Genomic DNA, 13,420 nt, shown 5'->3' with positions numbered 1-13,420 from the left:
GTATCTACAGGGCTCTGAACTAAGCGAAAGAAGATGGCCAGGTTAGGAGTATTGTATTTTATTCTAAAACGTAATTTATTAAAGTAAAATTAAAGCATAAACTTTGACATTCTTACTAAAATCTAGCTTTCTGAGTGATCAGAATATAGATTTTAAAGTGCTGATTTACTTGTTCAAATGAAATTTGAACCAAACCTGGATTTTTTATTTTAATTCTTTTTTTTATTTTACTGTACTCATTACCACCTTATGTAATACAAAGTGTAAAATCTATTTGAGCTTGTAATATATGTTGGCTGTTGTCCTGCCTTGAGGACCTGAGGATCTTTCAACAATTGCTGAATTCCATCTTCTATCTAGTAAATGTTATTAAAGGGTTTAATAATACCAGGAGCTAGTTTCCAACCTTCACCTCGTACACTGTCAATTTCCTGACAGATGAATATAGACATACCAATGTTAGGATGGGTCTTGAGGAAAACTCAGCATATTCTTGGCCCCTGGAGTTCATGTATCAGGCACATAGATGATGATTACAGATCTTGTATTAAAATGCCCTCAGAAAGAAAACCCGGATGCTAATTACTTCAGTTTATTCCACTCTGGGTTTTTCTTCATAGTCACAGGAACTGACTGTAGTGTGAAAAGACTTACTTGGAAAAAAATTTTAAGAGATTAAGTGAGATGAATTGCCAGTCCAGGTCCATTTAATCTCATGCTGCTTTCTAGTACTTGCATACTATACAAAACAAAGACACATTTTTCTAATTAAAATTAGTGGAAAGAGATACACTTGAGAGAATTTCGTTTATAAAATACTAATTTGTTAAATTACAAATTATGTTATGGTCCTAAAAGGACCAGTCATTTCATAATAGGCTTAGATGATATGTCGTCTTTCACCATTGCTTCAATGGCATTGCTTATAGTAAAATTCCAGATAGAACAGTGTCCTTAAATATGACGTATTTAGTCATGAGTTCTTGATTATTGTTGTAAGTTCATATATCAACAGTCAATATCTCCTTTTTCTGTAGTGCCAACTGTGGATGTATTTCAGATCTCTACCAAGGAAAGATTTGGTCTGGGACATCAACTGAAAAAGTAAGTCTAGGAAAGTGTAAATCCCTAGTTTTAGGCAAATATTACACTCTTTTTAGTTCCGGGACCATGTTGCATAAAATTCAGTAGTTGTAACATTGGTTGGATCAACATGTTTTGAATTTGGTTTGCTCTAAATAAAAAACAACGGGATTTGCCTTTTTAAGTTCAGTTCTGACAGTTGTTGAGAAGAACTTGATTTGTGCTGCCTGCCAGGATTTTCTGTCGCTTTGCTGCTGTTTAGGAAGTAAACTACAAAAGTTCAAAAGACTAGCTAGGAGTGTTCAATTTCATGTTTCTGCTTAGGTGGAGATGCCTCTGGAGTAGGAATCTTTTTGAGCATCATGCATACCCTAAGGGGACTATGTTTTCATGGTGGCCTCTAGGATGTACCACAGTAATTAGGACATCTGCGTTTTCAGGACGAGAGGAAACAGTAGTCAAAAAAATCAGTGATTTCATGTGTTCATGGTACAAGTAAATTTAATACAATTTTGCTGAGCCATCTTTTCACATATGCTTGTGTGTATGTAATAAAATTACAAGAATACAGGCTTTGATATCTGACCATTACAACATTAAAAATCCCTTAAGAAAAAGTCATTTGCTGTTTGGTGTTCAAAAAAATTCAGTGCAGTGTGTTTGAAATCTTAAAAATGAAGCAGTGTCATTAAAATCTCTACAGTACATGACTTTGAAGAAAAAAAAAATTAAATGCTCTCCAGACATGAACAATCTCTTAAAACGTTTCAGTACTTCCACTCTCTCTGCTTTGTGCACCAGGTAATTACTAAAGGTTCCCATAACACATTTTCAAGGACATAGCTACATAATTCACAACTGAGCGGAAGTCAGAATACCCTTGAACTCCATAGCCCCTCATGGCTGTGGCAACAGGATATTCATCTTTGGAGATTCACTAAATTTTCAATAAAGTCTATACCAATTTCTACTATGACTTTATCACTCAGAGACACCCACTGCTAGAGTCACAGAGTAATCTGGCTTGGAAGGAACTACTAGAGGTCACCTAGTGCAATCTCCTGCTTCAGGTAACACTAACTTCAAAGTTAGATTAGTTTACTCAGAGATTCAGTCAGCTGACCTGTGAAATCTCCAGCCTTTGTGAGCAACCTGTTGTGCTTCTTCTGGATGCCTTCTTTTTCTAGCCTTTATGTTTTTAAGCTTTCCTTGATTCAACTTGAGACCACTGCCTTTTGCTGTTTATCTCTGGGAAGCGTCTGGCTCTGTCTTCTCTGTAAACCCTCTTTGGATAGCGTAATATTCAACATCCCTACCTTCATGTTTGTGCCTTAGGAAAATATGCCCCTCCTTCAGCAGTGTGGATGCTGTAGTCTACCGCTGTAGTCACTGGAGAGACAGATGCCTGTAGTTGGATGGGTTGCCTCTGGTTTGTCTCTAGATCTCCATGAGAGGCAATACTGCCTACTTCTTGCAGTGGTTGTTTACGCAGATGATATTCTCCATAAGACTTCTGTGTAAAATAGTTTTATGTGGAAAAGAAAGCATTTTTGAGGACCTAAGGCACCCAGTCTACATACGTGACAGAAAAACTCTGCCTGTAGAGTAAGGACATTGCATCATGCTGCCTATGTGGTGAACAGAGACACCCTAGTATTAAAGTGAGTATGTCTTGGCTAGGATTAAAAAATCTTCTTTTTTTTCCTTGATTTGCAGAATTATGCAGACATTTGTCACACAACAGTGGAAGAACAGCAAAGAGAAAACTAATTGTACGCACAATAAGAAGGTGTCTGACAGAAAGGTGAAATCCCCTCTGCACATCTTTTCTACATTGCGCAGGTAACAGCAAGGAAAATAGACTGTTAATACTGTATCCTGTTCAAAATCCACAGCATATGTCACAAGGTGAAATGTTGACTTTTGTCCACAGAGACATGTTCTATTTATGTATTACCTCATGGGTTTCCAGTCCTTCCATTGTATGACATAAAAACTGAACTAGGTACTTCTGCAGCTTCTAAAACTATTTGAAGGCAGAGAATTTAAGTGCCCTGATCTCTGAAACAGCCGTGTTTCATCTAGAGCTGGAAACAATTGATCTTAAATTATTTAACTTTACAACTTGTTGTAGTTGTATCTTTATAGCTTGGTGGCATATGACTGTTACTTGAATAGCAAGAATGTAAATATAAGTAATATATACCATATATATATTTTATATATTTAAAAGATCATGGTCATCTAGCTGTTCTTTCCATAGTGGTGTGTATTTTTAATTTTTTAAAACTAGAAAAGTCATCAATGAAAGATTGATTTTTAGAGCCACTGAGCACACATCCATCTTCACTTTAAGTACATTAATGTTCACCACTTCTGAAATGCAGGCACAGAATTTCAAACAACAAAGGCATTAAAAACATAAGAAATAGTATGTAAGTAGTTAATTTAAATTCATTATGACTTCTGCCAGTTACTCATAAGTGTATGTAAAATCAGGCTCTGATTTTACCTCTTTGAGGAATGTGACTATTTACTCTAGCATGTTTTCCTGCTTATGAAGGGTTGACTGATCACCCCTTTTGTGAATTTGAATTGAATACTTCTTTGAACATTCCTTCTGTTCGATGAATTTTGACATTCTAAATTTTGTGTATAAAGAAAGAGAGGGAGTACGACAGTCATTCACTTTGAAGAAGACAGGAATACCAAAGATGACAAAAGATTGTCTTTTCAAAAGCAGAAGAGGAAGGTGGTGTTTTAAGTAGAATGTTTACCCATTCCCTAACATGCCACACATCCTTGCCTACCACAGGCTGTAAACTGGGATTTGGCTTTATTCAGAGGGGAGGTACAAAAGTTGGCCCTATCTTTCTCCACTTGATTAGGCTGCTGCTGAGGTGACTGTTCAAAAATGGCTCAGCACAAATGTAGGGACTTTCCTTCTCTCTAGAACACCATTCCTGCCTCATTCTGAAGGAGGGTAGAAGTGAGCCAACTGCAACTGTGAGTCAGCAACCTCCACGTGCATCTTCTCCTGTCACCACTTGCTAACAGAGCGGGGAAACCTGCCAGCCTCTCCCCTTGGGGTTTCACTTCTTTTCTGTTTGATCCAAGCCCAGTAAATACTCCAAAGATTGCAGCTGCATGTAAAGTACAGAAAAATGATTCAGCATACCTGTTACATCTTCTTTCTTTGCAAGGACAGGCAAATGTGAACCTTACAGAAATGTGACAATTTGTGTGAATGTTGTTTCATAAAAACCCTTTGGTTTTTACTTTATGTATTCGTAATTTAGGTCACTTATTTTCTCATTTCTAATGTTACGGAGCTAGAATTTGTCTCAAGCAGGAAAGAAGGACATCAAATTGTCTTCCACGAGGCACCCTGATTATTGTGAGGGTTTAAAAAAATGATGTTAGTTTCAGCTGAATCAGATTTTATATACTGCCTGCAAGTTTCACTTCTCGTTGTATCTTCCATTGGATCTGGACATAGAATTTGTTATGCTGTGTCCAGAAGACAATAACTTTAATGGGATTATGCCATGATGATTACATAGGAAAGACAGATTTTGATAAGCAAAATCTGTTGTGATCTCATGTGAAATACGTGGTTTTCATTTCAAAGATAGTTTCCTGAATAAATGGTTTGTTTAGAGACATAGCGAGCTTTACAAGTTATAAGGATATAGCTCTAACTTCAACTTAAGTAGTTAGTCGTCTTTTTGATCAATGAACTTGGGTGGAATAGGAGTAAGATGTCTATTTAGTATTGGAAAATTAGTCTTACATACATTTGCTCAATTTTTTTAATGTTGGGCTTCAATTATGACTAGTGAAGTACATGAAGGCAGGTGACACTTAAAAATTTTTACATATGTGTGCTCTTGCTTGGTATGCACAAGAATTTGATTATTCTCCAATTCTGTCTTCCTCTTCTTTATTTTTAAGGTCGCCTAGTTATCCTCCACCTGGCTGTGGTAAAAATAAATCAAAACTGAAGTCGGAACAGGATGGCATCTCCAAAACTCACAAGCTACTGAGAAGGACTTGCTCTAGCACAGTGAAGGCAGAGGATATGTGCGCCACAAAATCTCACAGAACCTTTGGCCGCTCGTTGTCGAGTGACCCTAGGGCTGAACAGACAATGGCTATTAAATCGCACAAACTATTGAACCGTTCCTGCTCTGCAGCCATGAAGCAGGAAGAGTGCATTGCTTTAAAGCCCCATAAGCTGTTAAGTAGGTCATGTTCTGGGGACCCTCGATGTGAGCACAACAGCACCTTGAAGCCCCACAAACTTTTAAGCAGGTCCTACTCCAGTAATCTTAGAATGGAAGAATTGGATGGATTGAAGAGTCACAAGTTACTCAGCAAGACTTACTCCAATGCCCCTAAATCATCCAAAATGGAGCCTTTCAAGGAGTCCACCATAGCAGAGAGCAGGCGGCTCTCTCTTACCTCAGGGCTTATTGGTATCTTAACACCATCTTCATCTTCACCTTCACAAGCTGCTGTGCGTAATAACTTTTTATTCTGCTCATTTTTCTGCTATTATTTTCCAAATGTGCTCTTAGGCATATTATGCAAAGGCATTAAAACTTAGGGCATATGTTAATGAAAACATTAGATATATATAGTATATTGGAAGACAAGAGCAACAGAGTCATCTTTTTAGAAGGATTTAAACAACTGCGCAGGCACATATATTGAAGTTACAAACCCAGAACTTGCTTAGGTCGACACAGATATTTTACATGTCATGTTGAATACAGCTCAGTGTGCCTGCTGGCCATGGGGCAAGTTCAGTCATCCACTTCCCTGCCTCCCTTCTTGCTGCAGGAAGAAGGGAGTGTGCGCTTCTGTGCTGCAAAATTGGCATGGTCACACAGGTCTTTTTTAATTTCACTGTTTGTTTTGGCGGGGAAGCAATCATCCATTGGCTTGTTCAGGTGCCAGGTCACCTCTCCTTCTGGTCTTTGCATCTGTGATCATCATCATAGTGGAAGAAATGCAGTCATGATTCAACTCACCTCTTACGCGTTTGTGCTTTGTGAAAGGTTTAACCTTCAAACGTGCTGGTGGCAGTTGGAGGTTGAGGAAGGACTTAGGTCCACACTGGCCTCCTTTCCCCAGAGGCATGATCGATTGGGAAAACAAAGGGTAGCACATATTCATAAATTTAAGAAAGAGCACTCAAAATTAATTCTTCTGTCTCTGCTCTTACAAGATGACTTTTATACTTCAGAGGAAAGAGAAGGTCTCTTTTAAGGCACCTGACTGTTTACTGGACTGTTTTCTGGGTAAGATCTGGGGAGAGGCAATGAGGAGACAGTCCTATTCATTTTGTTAGCCTGGTGGTGCTTTGTTCTCAGCAAGAAAAAGCTGTTCTTGCTTGAAATGCCATACATGTATTTGAAATAGTGCATTCTGAATAATGAAATTACATTGAGTGTGCTATGTCTCATGGTAAATTAGTTTAATAAGCTGCAAGCTATACTCATCAGATCTAAAAACAGTGCTATACTATCATAAAATCATTCATATACATGCTGTGTGGTTGGTTCCTGTTATGTGCACAGCAATATTAATTTAAGGGCAGCCAGCAGGCTTTTTACTTGTCAAAGTGTAGAGATACATTTTTTTTTTCTGAATCAGCAGAGGATGTCTTAATGTAGCAAGACTTTTCTCTCCTGAAGTTAATAGGAAAAATCCCATTGATTATGATAAGATAATAAAGAGTTGACTAAGTGGTTTCATTACTGATGTCATCAGCTGATACGGAAGAAATGCAAGCCCTGCCTAGCAGTCTATAAAAATTACCAGTAATTTAATGTTAGAATGCATTTACTGTGAGAGAAAATCATCACATACACAATTAGATGTAGTTCAACTGATGTTAGCAGAAGGGCATCAGCAATCCATTTCATATTTTACATTCAGGCACCGAATACATGGGTAGCCTGGGTGCCTAACTTTCATTTAAAGTCAGTGAAATGTGGAAGCAATGAAGTGTGACCCTAACTTTTCTGCAGTTCTCAGCTAAAAAATTTCAGTGTCATGTATGAACACGATCAGGAGAGAAAATGGAAAAGTTCCCCAATTAAGCAGTTAGAGAAGTGAAAGGAAGGAAGCCTATAAACAAAACCCAAAAAAGCTGTAAATGGAGCTGATTTGACTCTTGTTCAAAACAAGGTTTGATTGAGATAGATGTCAACCTAAAAGGAATTTTGTACCTTACTGACTCCTGTAGCAGAAATTTGTTCCGACTAATGTTGCTGTGTGTTGAAAGAAAAAGGTAGGAAGAATTTGAGTAAGATCTGAGCACAGAGATATGTTAGCTTTATGCTTACAGAAGTGAGATCATACTAGGTATAAAAGAAAACTATTTTCAGGCGTTTTGAGAGTCCGTTAGTCTTTCAAGCCTAAGCAGATAGCCCATATTTGGATAGGCAATTTGCAGTTAAAATTTTATGCAAGTTTATGAGAATGGGGTGAAGGCACTAGTGTTCTCATCTGAGATTAAAGTTTTGGGATGCTGAGATTCAAAACCTCATCAAATTCAAGAACTAAAATGAGATGCTAAAAATCTTCCCCACACTCAGCAAACACCAAAAAGGGTTGATTATTTGTAATGGCTTGTTTATGCAAATGAGAGATCTTTTTAGATGCAAATATTGTTTAATTAACATATTTGCATGAAAAAAAGAAACAAATGTTTTACCATTTCCTTATAATTAGTCTACCAACATTAAAGTTGCCTCAACTTTTTCCTTGCAGCAAAATTATGGTGCAAAATGCATTCCTGTACGAGACCGTGGCTTTCTTGTGCAGGTAGGATGTCGTATCTTACCCATTTATTAAATGGGAGCATGAGCTGACTGTTAATTATTTTTAAGCAGATGTTGTTATTCTCATTTTCACTGTTCTCAGACTATTGAATTTGCTGAGCAGCGGATACCAGTATTGAATGAATACTGTGTAGTTTGTGATGAACCCCATGTGTTCCAGAATGGCCCTATGCTGAGGGTAAGTGGTGTGCTTGCTGGAGAAACAATGCATTTTATAATGCCTTAAATAGCAATGGATGTTACAAACCTGTTACAAAACTATGGAATTATTTCAGATGCATTTCATCCTAATATCCTTCTAAGATGCAAAGATGTAATGCATATTATCTAAATACCGGTGTGTTTGGAAAAAATGTATTGTAAGTGAGGGGCATGGAAATCAGGCTTGTATTATACCATAGAAACTTAAAGTGGAGGAAGTATTTCACTGAACACTAATGTGCTACAGTTGTCACAACCAGATAATATAGAGGAAAAGCGTCCTCTGGCATTCTTTTATAAGCTTAGAGTTACTTCAGTCCTTGAGCTCTTACCACACCGTGACCAGGGTTTTCAGGTACTGTGGTGCTGAGGCTGTGAGGTTCTTCTGACCTTCTCTGGCTAATGAGCCACTGGAATGAACCATCCTCTGTGATATGATAAAAAGGCGGTACAAGGAAATGCCCTGTGAAGTGTCTTACCTAGCAGTGAACCAGTCCGGGGGCACTGTTGAGGTTCAGTATGACCAAAGTCAGGCCAGTGAGGCAGCTCTTCCTTCCCTTCATTCCTGTATAACTGGAATTTTGCATGCTGAGTGTTGTATCCTCTCATGCTGTTGGTAAATGCATACAGTGAAAAAAGACTGGTCATGAGAGACACACTTTGCCTGGAGCTACTGATCACTGCAACTTTGTGAAAGAGTATATTAGGAGAATAAAATTCTTACCTTCAGGACTGATCTTGCAGTTTAGGATCCTTCCTGTTTCATCTGTCCTGAATCTTGTGGAAACCTGAGTACCCTTAAAAGACTAAAGCCAACTGTGTAATACCAGCTGAATGATCTGACATCTGCCGATTTCTCCAGTGTGTGGTGAGCAACTACACATAAGTTGAAGCAGACACAGTCTGTGCTAGTTCCATGAACGGAATTCAGGAAAGTTACGGCTTACGTGGTTGCAGAAGTCACCTCAGTGTCATCCACCATGACACTCAGTGACACTGTGGTCAGGCACTCTGACTGCAGGCAGGGTATGCAAATAAGCTGCTAATAGGATTTGCAAAAGTATCTACATATTCAGTTAATACCGTGTTAAGTCATGGTCAAAGCTCTGTACTTTTGAAAATCCTACCGGGTGTTTTTTTGCCTCTTCAAGCTCATATCTACCTTTTAAAAACATGGATATTCTGCCAGATTTATCAGCAACTAAACCCTGATTAGAAGGCTGTAGAAAAGGCATCAGTTCCTTGTTCATCTTTGAATGCACATGCTATGCATGTTACCTGTGACAGGATGAGGTAAGACAGAGGGAGTAATGTTTAGATAGTGAGTAAAGTTTGGATAATATAATTATTTAAATGATTGGGTTTTACCTATTGTCCATAGGCCATAGCAAACAGTAGGATTTATTCCTGTTCACATGAAGAACTATTAAAAGAAAACAGAATGGAAAGTCGTCTGATCTAAATGAAAAAATCTGAATTCTTCTTGCTTCCCGCTTTAGAGATTAAAATCCCCCAGAATAACTTTTCTCTGTCTTCATCTTAAAGAGGGATCATTTTAGCTATTCGTTTGAGAGTTTGCGTGTTCTTCAAAGCAAAGGAAAGTGCAAACATGTTTGCACTAAACATGTATCATCAGTACCTTTGAAGCAGCATAACCTAGCAAGCTTTCAAAAAATGAAACTATGTCGTTATATAACCTGGGGAGAAGGAGATAGTGGGAGGAAATCTGGCATGCTCTATGCATGCTTGAATGACTCAATAAGTGATGTGGATCCATTAATGAGTTTGTGGTTCTGTAAAAGGTGAGAAAGGATCTCAGTTTGAATTGAGCATGAGCTTGCCAAAGAGTTTTAAGGAAATTTATGTTTCACTCTTACTGAGAGCTCTGGCAGAAGCTGCCTAAAGAATCCAGTTCTGGGTTTATTTACATACTTCAGCTGCGCTCACACTTACTCGTACATTCATATATATGTATAATATATATAAAGCAAATAAAGACTGACCCAGGTGAAAGGACTTTATATTTAATACTGGATCACAGAAATACAGTACTTTATTAAGCAGAATGCAGGGTCTTTCATCTAAGGTAAGGCTACATGCAATCTATCCTTGTGTCACTTAATGGATCCCATATAAGCTTCCTAAAGAGCTTTAAGGGTGCTTATACTTTTGATACCACAGTAGCTTCGCCACATTTCGTAATAATCCGAGCCTTGCTACAGTTTGCATATATTTTTAGATTCTGTGTCTGAATCCTGTTTCCTACAGATGTGCGTATGTCAAAGGCAGTGCTTAGGTAGGCTCTATCTGTAGTTGGTTGTATCACAGGAGATGACTCAGACTAAATACTCTGTATGGCTCACCAGTGTCTTCCTTTAAAGAACAGTTCCTCCACACAGATGGACGCACTGATCTGTTGCTGTGACAAGATGACCCACTTAGTGGACGAGGGGGAGGTTGTGGATGTTGTCTACCTGGACAAAAACCCACAGCCTTTAACACCATTTCCCACAGCATTCTGCTGGAGAAACTGGCCGTTCATAGCTTGGATGAGTGTACTCTTCACCAGATAAAAAACTGCCTGGATGACCAGGCCCGAAGAGCAGTGGTGAATGGAGTTCAATCCAGTTGGTGGCCAGTCACAAGTGGTATTCCCCAGGGCTCAGTGATGGGACCGGTTCTCTTTTACATCTTTATCAATGATCTGGATGAGGGGATCGAGCACACCGTCAGTAAATTAGCAGACGACACCAAGCTGGGTGAGTGAGTAGATCTGCTAGATGGTCAGGAGGCTCTACAGAGGGATCTGGACAGGCTGGTTCAATGGACTGAGGCAAATTGTGTGAGGTTCAACAAGACGAAGTGTGGGTCCTGCACTTGGGTCACAAACAAGCCCCTGCAATACTACAGGCTTCAGGAAGAGTGACTGGAAATCTGCCCAGAGGAAAAAGAGCTGGAGTTGTTGGTCAACAGCTGGCTGAATATAAGCCAGCAGAGTGCCCAGGTGGCCAAGAAGGCCAATAGCATCTGGCCTGTGTCAGAAATGGTGTGGCCAGCAGAAGTAGAGAAGGGATTGTCTCCCCGTACTTGGTACTGGTGAGGCTGCATCTTGAATACTGTGATAAGTTTTGGACCCCTCACTACAAGAAAGACACTGAGGTGCTGGAGTGTGTCCAAAGAAGGGCAATGAGGCTGGTGAAGGGTCTAGCATACCAGTCTTTTGAGGTTGAGGCTGAGGGAACTGGGGTTGTTTAGCCTGGAGATAAGAAGTCTGAGGGAAGACCCTACTGCTCTCTAAAGCAACCTGGAAGGAGATTGTAAGCGAGGTGATGCGCGGTCTCTTCTCCCAAGTAACAAATGGTAGGACAAGAAGAAATGGCCTCAAGTTGCACCAGGGGATGTTTAGGTAGAAAACCTTTCTTCACTTAAAGAGTTGCCTAACACTGGAACAGGCTGCTCAGGGAAGTTGTTGAGTCACCATCCCTGGAGGAATTTAAAAGACATGTAGATATGGCACTTAGAGACATGGTTTAGTGGTGGACTTGGCAGTGCTGGGTTAACTGTTAGACCTTAAAGGTCTTCCAACCTAAGCAGTTCTATCATTTTATGATTCTGTGTCTGGGTGTGTGTATCCTTAATGATGAGTTCCCCTTCTACCTTTTAGATCTTTTCTTCAACAACGAGGAAGGCATATGAATTTATAAAAGCATAGCAAAGTTATCACTTGAGAAAATATTTTAAAATGTATTTAAGTTTGATTTTCTTATATTTAATGGAGTTTTATGCAGCTGCAAAGAAAACAAAAAGGAATTTGATTCTGTATTTGATCCAGTATGTCAGCCTGACGTGTTTCCTGAATTATAGTGCAGTTTAATTCATTGTCTCAAAATGGAGTTAAAAAAATACAAGTCGCCATCACACAGTAATTATTTTAATACTGTTAACTCTCATACCTAGGTGTAATTTTTTGTGCTGGTTATTAACGGATTGCATAATTCATATGTCTCATCCTCAGAGGAGCTGAAGATACCAAGTAGAACTGAGAGATAAAATTTTTCCTTTCTGCAGATTAGCTCTACAGGCTATGTTTTTATCTTAGTTATAAGATATCTTTAAATCGGTCTCTCTCAGCACAAGCTTTCTTCTCAGTATTGTGTTTCTTTTTCCTAGATAACTTTATCTGGGGGTGTTATATTTGTAATATCTATTTCAGTTTACTTCGCTTTATTAAAATCTTGACATCTTCTTTCCAATGTAAGCAACTTGATGACAACAAGACGTGTCTCTTTTGTGTAGCTTTATTTAGGCACTAGATCTATGTGGCAGACAACATTGTATAGAAGACATCTGTTGTGGAACACAGTGCATATGTTTGGCTTTATGCTCTTGCAATGGACATCTGTCTTGCTCCAGAGCACACAGTACGGGTCTTAATCATGCACATGTTTGCTGCTGGTTGAGAGATCCTGTTGTACACCGGAATTGTGGGATGTTGTTCAGCTATCTTAGTTACTTATTGAGGATAAATAAAAAGGCTAACTTAGTGACTTCCTGAAGATGAATAAGGACAAAATTCTTGTATTTCACTTTGTAATTCCTTTATGGAGCAAAGTATGGATATTTCAGAACAACCAGATTTCTTTTGAGCTCCAGAAGTTCTCTGAAATACAGAAGACCAGAATTACACATACAGTTCCTGTGTGTACTCCACCAGTGCACGTATAGATAAAACTACATTATTTAGATGGCCTGACCTCAGTACACTCACAAACCTAATGCTTTCACAAGGAACTGGAGCTATATTACTGGAAGAAGGATTCTTGGTAAAGTAGTTGTCCTGGGTTCAACATGGAGGAACCGGATGCTCTTCTGTCGTTTGGCTTTCTTCTTCCCAGAGAGCTGTGGTTCTTCCAAGCTTCCGGGAAGGAGAACACACCTCTTTGAATGAAGTCATAAAAGGGGGAGTGTTGAGAGACTCGACGCCATCTTGCTTTCCCCCTCTGCTCTATCTGCCCTCCTCTCTATCTTGTCCGTGCTGCGGCTCTCTCAGATATGCTGCGCAGGACTCTTGAATCTTACGCCTCTGGACTGGAAACCTTTATGAAGGAGAGAAAGACACGTCCAGGACCTGCTACTTCCCTGAAGCAGTAAAAGACTCCTTCTGCAAAATGGGTAGAACCTTCTCCGTTTTCTGCCGATTCCCAGCGGGGGTGGTGTAATGAACTGTCTTGCCCCGGTGGATTGACCCAGTGGTACCCCTTATCTCTGCGACGGATGAAGTA

At 39.3% G+C, this 13,420-nt stretch overlaps 1 protein-coding gene across 1 annotated transcript in view; it reads left to right on the top strand.

Annotated features, from left to right (window-relative positions):
- The window catches only part of PARP8 (poly (ADP-ribose) polymerase family, member 8), a gene marked incomplete at its 5' end in the record, with an annotated part of 60,698 nt that overhangs the window by 19,563 nt on the left and 27,715 nt on the right, over positions 1-13,420 (top strand). Inside the window, 5 exons of the mRNA XM_010138009.1 lie at positions 1,038-1,104; positions 2,800-2,925; positions 5,038-5,602; positions 7,867-7,920; positions 8,020-8,115. Coding sequence (XP_010136311.1) covers positions 1,038-1,104; positions 2,800-2,925; positions 5,038-5,602; positions 7,867-7,920; positions 8,020-8,115 — 908 coding nt within the window. The remainder of the gene's footprint in view (positions 1-1,037; positions 1,105-2,799; positions 2,926-5,037; positions 5,603-7,866; positions 7,921-8,019; positions 8,116-13,420) is intronic.

This window comes from Buceros rhinoceros, unplaced genomic scaffold, assembly GCF_000710305.1.
Source record: "Buceros rhinoceros silvestris isolate BGI_N320 unplaced genomic scaffold, ASM71030v1 scaffold10406, whole genome shotgun sequence".
Classification (NCBI taxonomy): domain Eukaryota; kingdom Metazoa; phylum Chordata; class Aves; order Bucerotiformes; family Bucerotidae; genus Buceros; species Buceros rhinoceros.
This window is presented reverse-complemented; position numbering and strand designations above follow the sequence as displayed.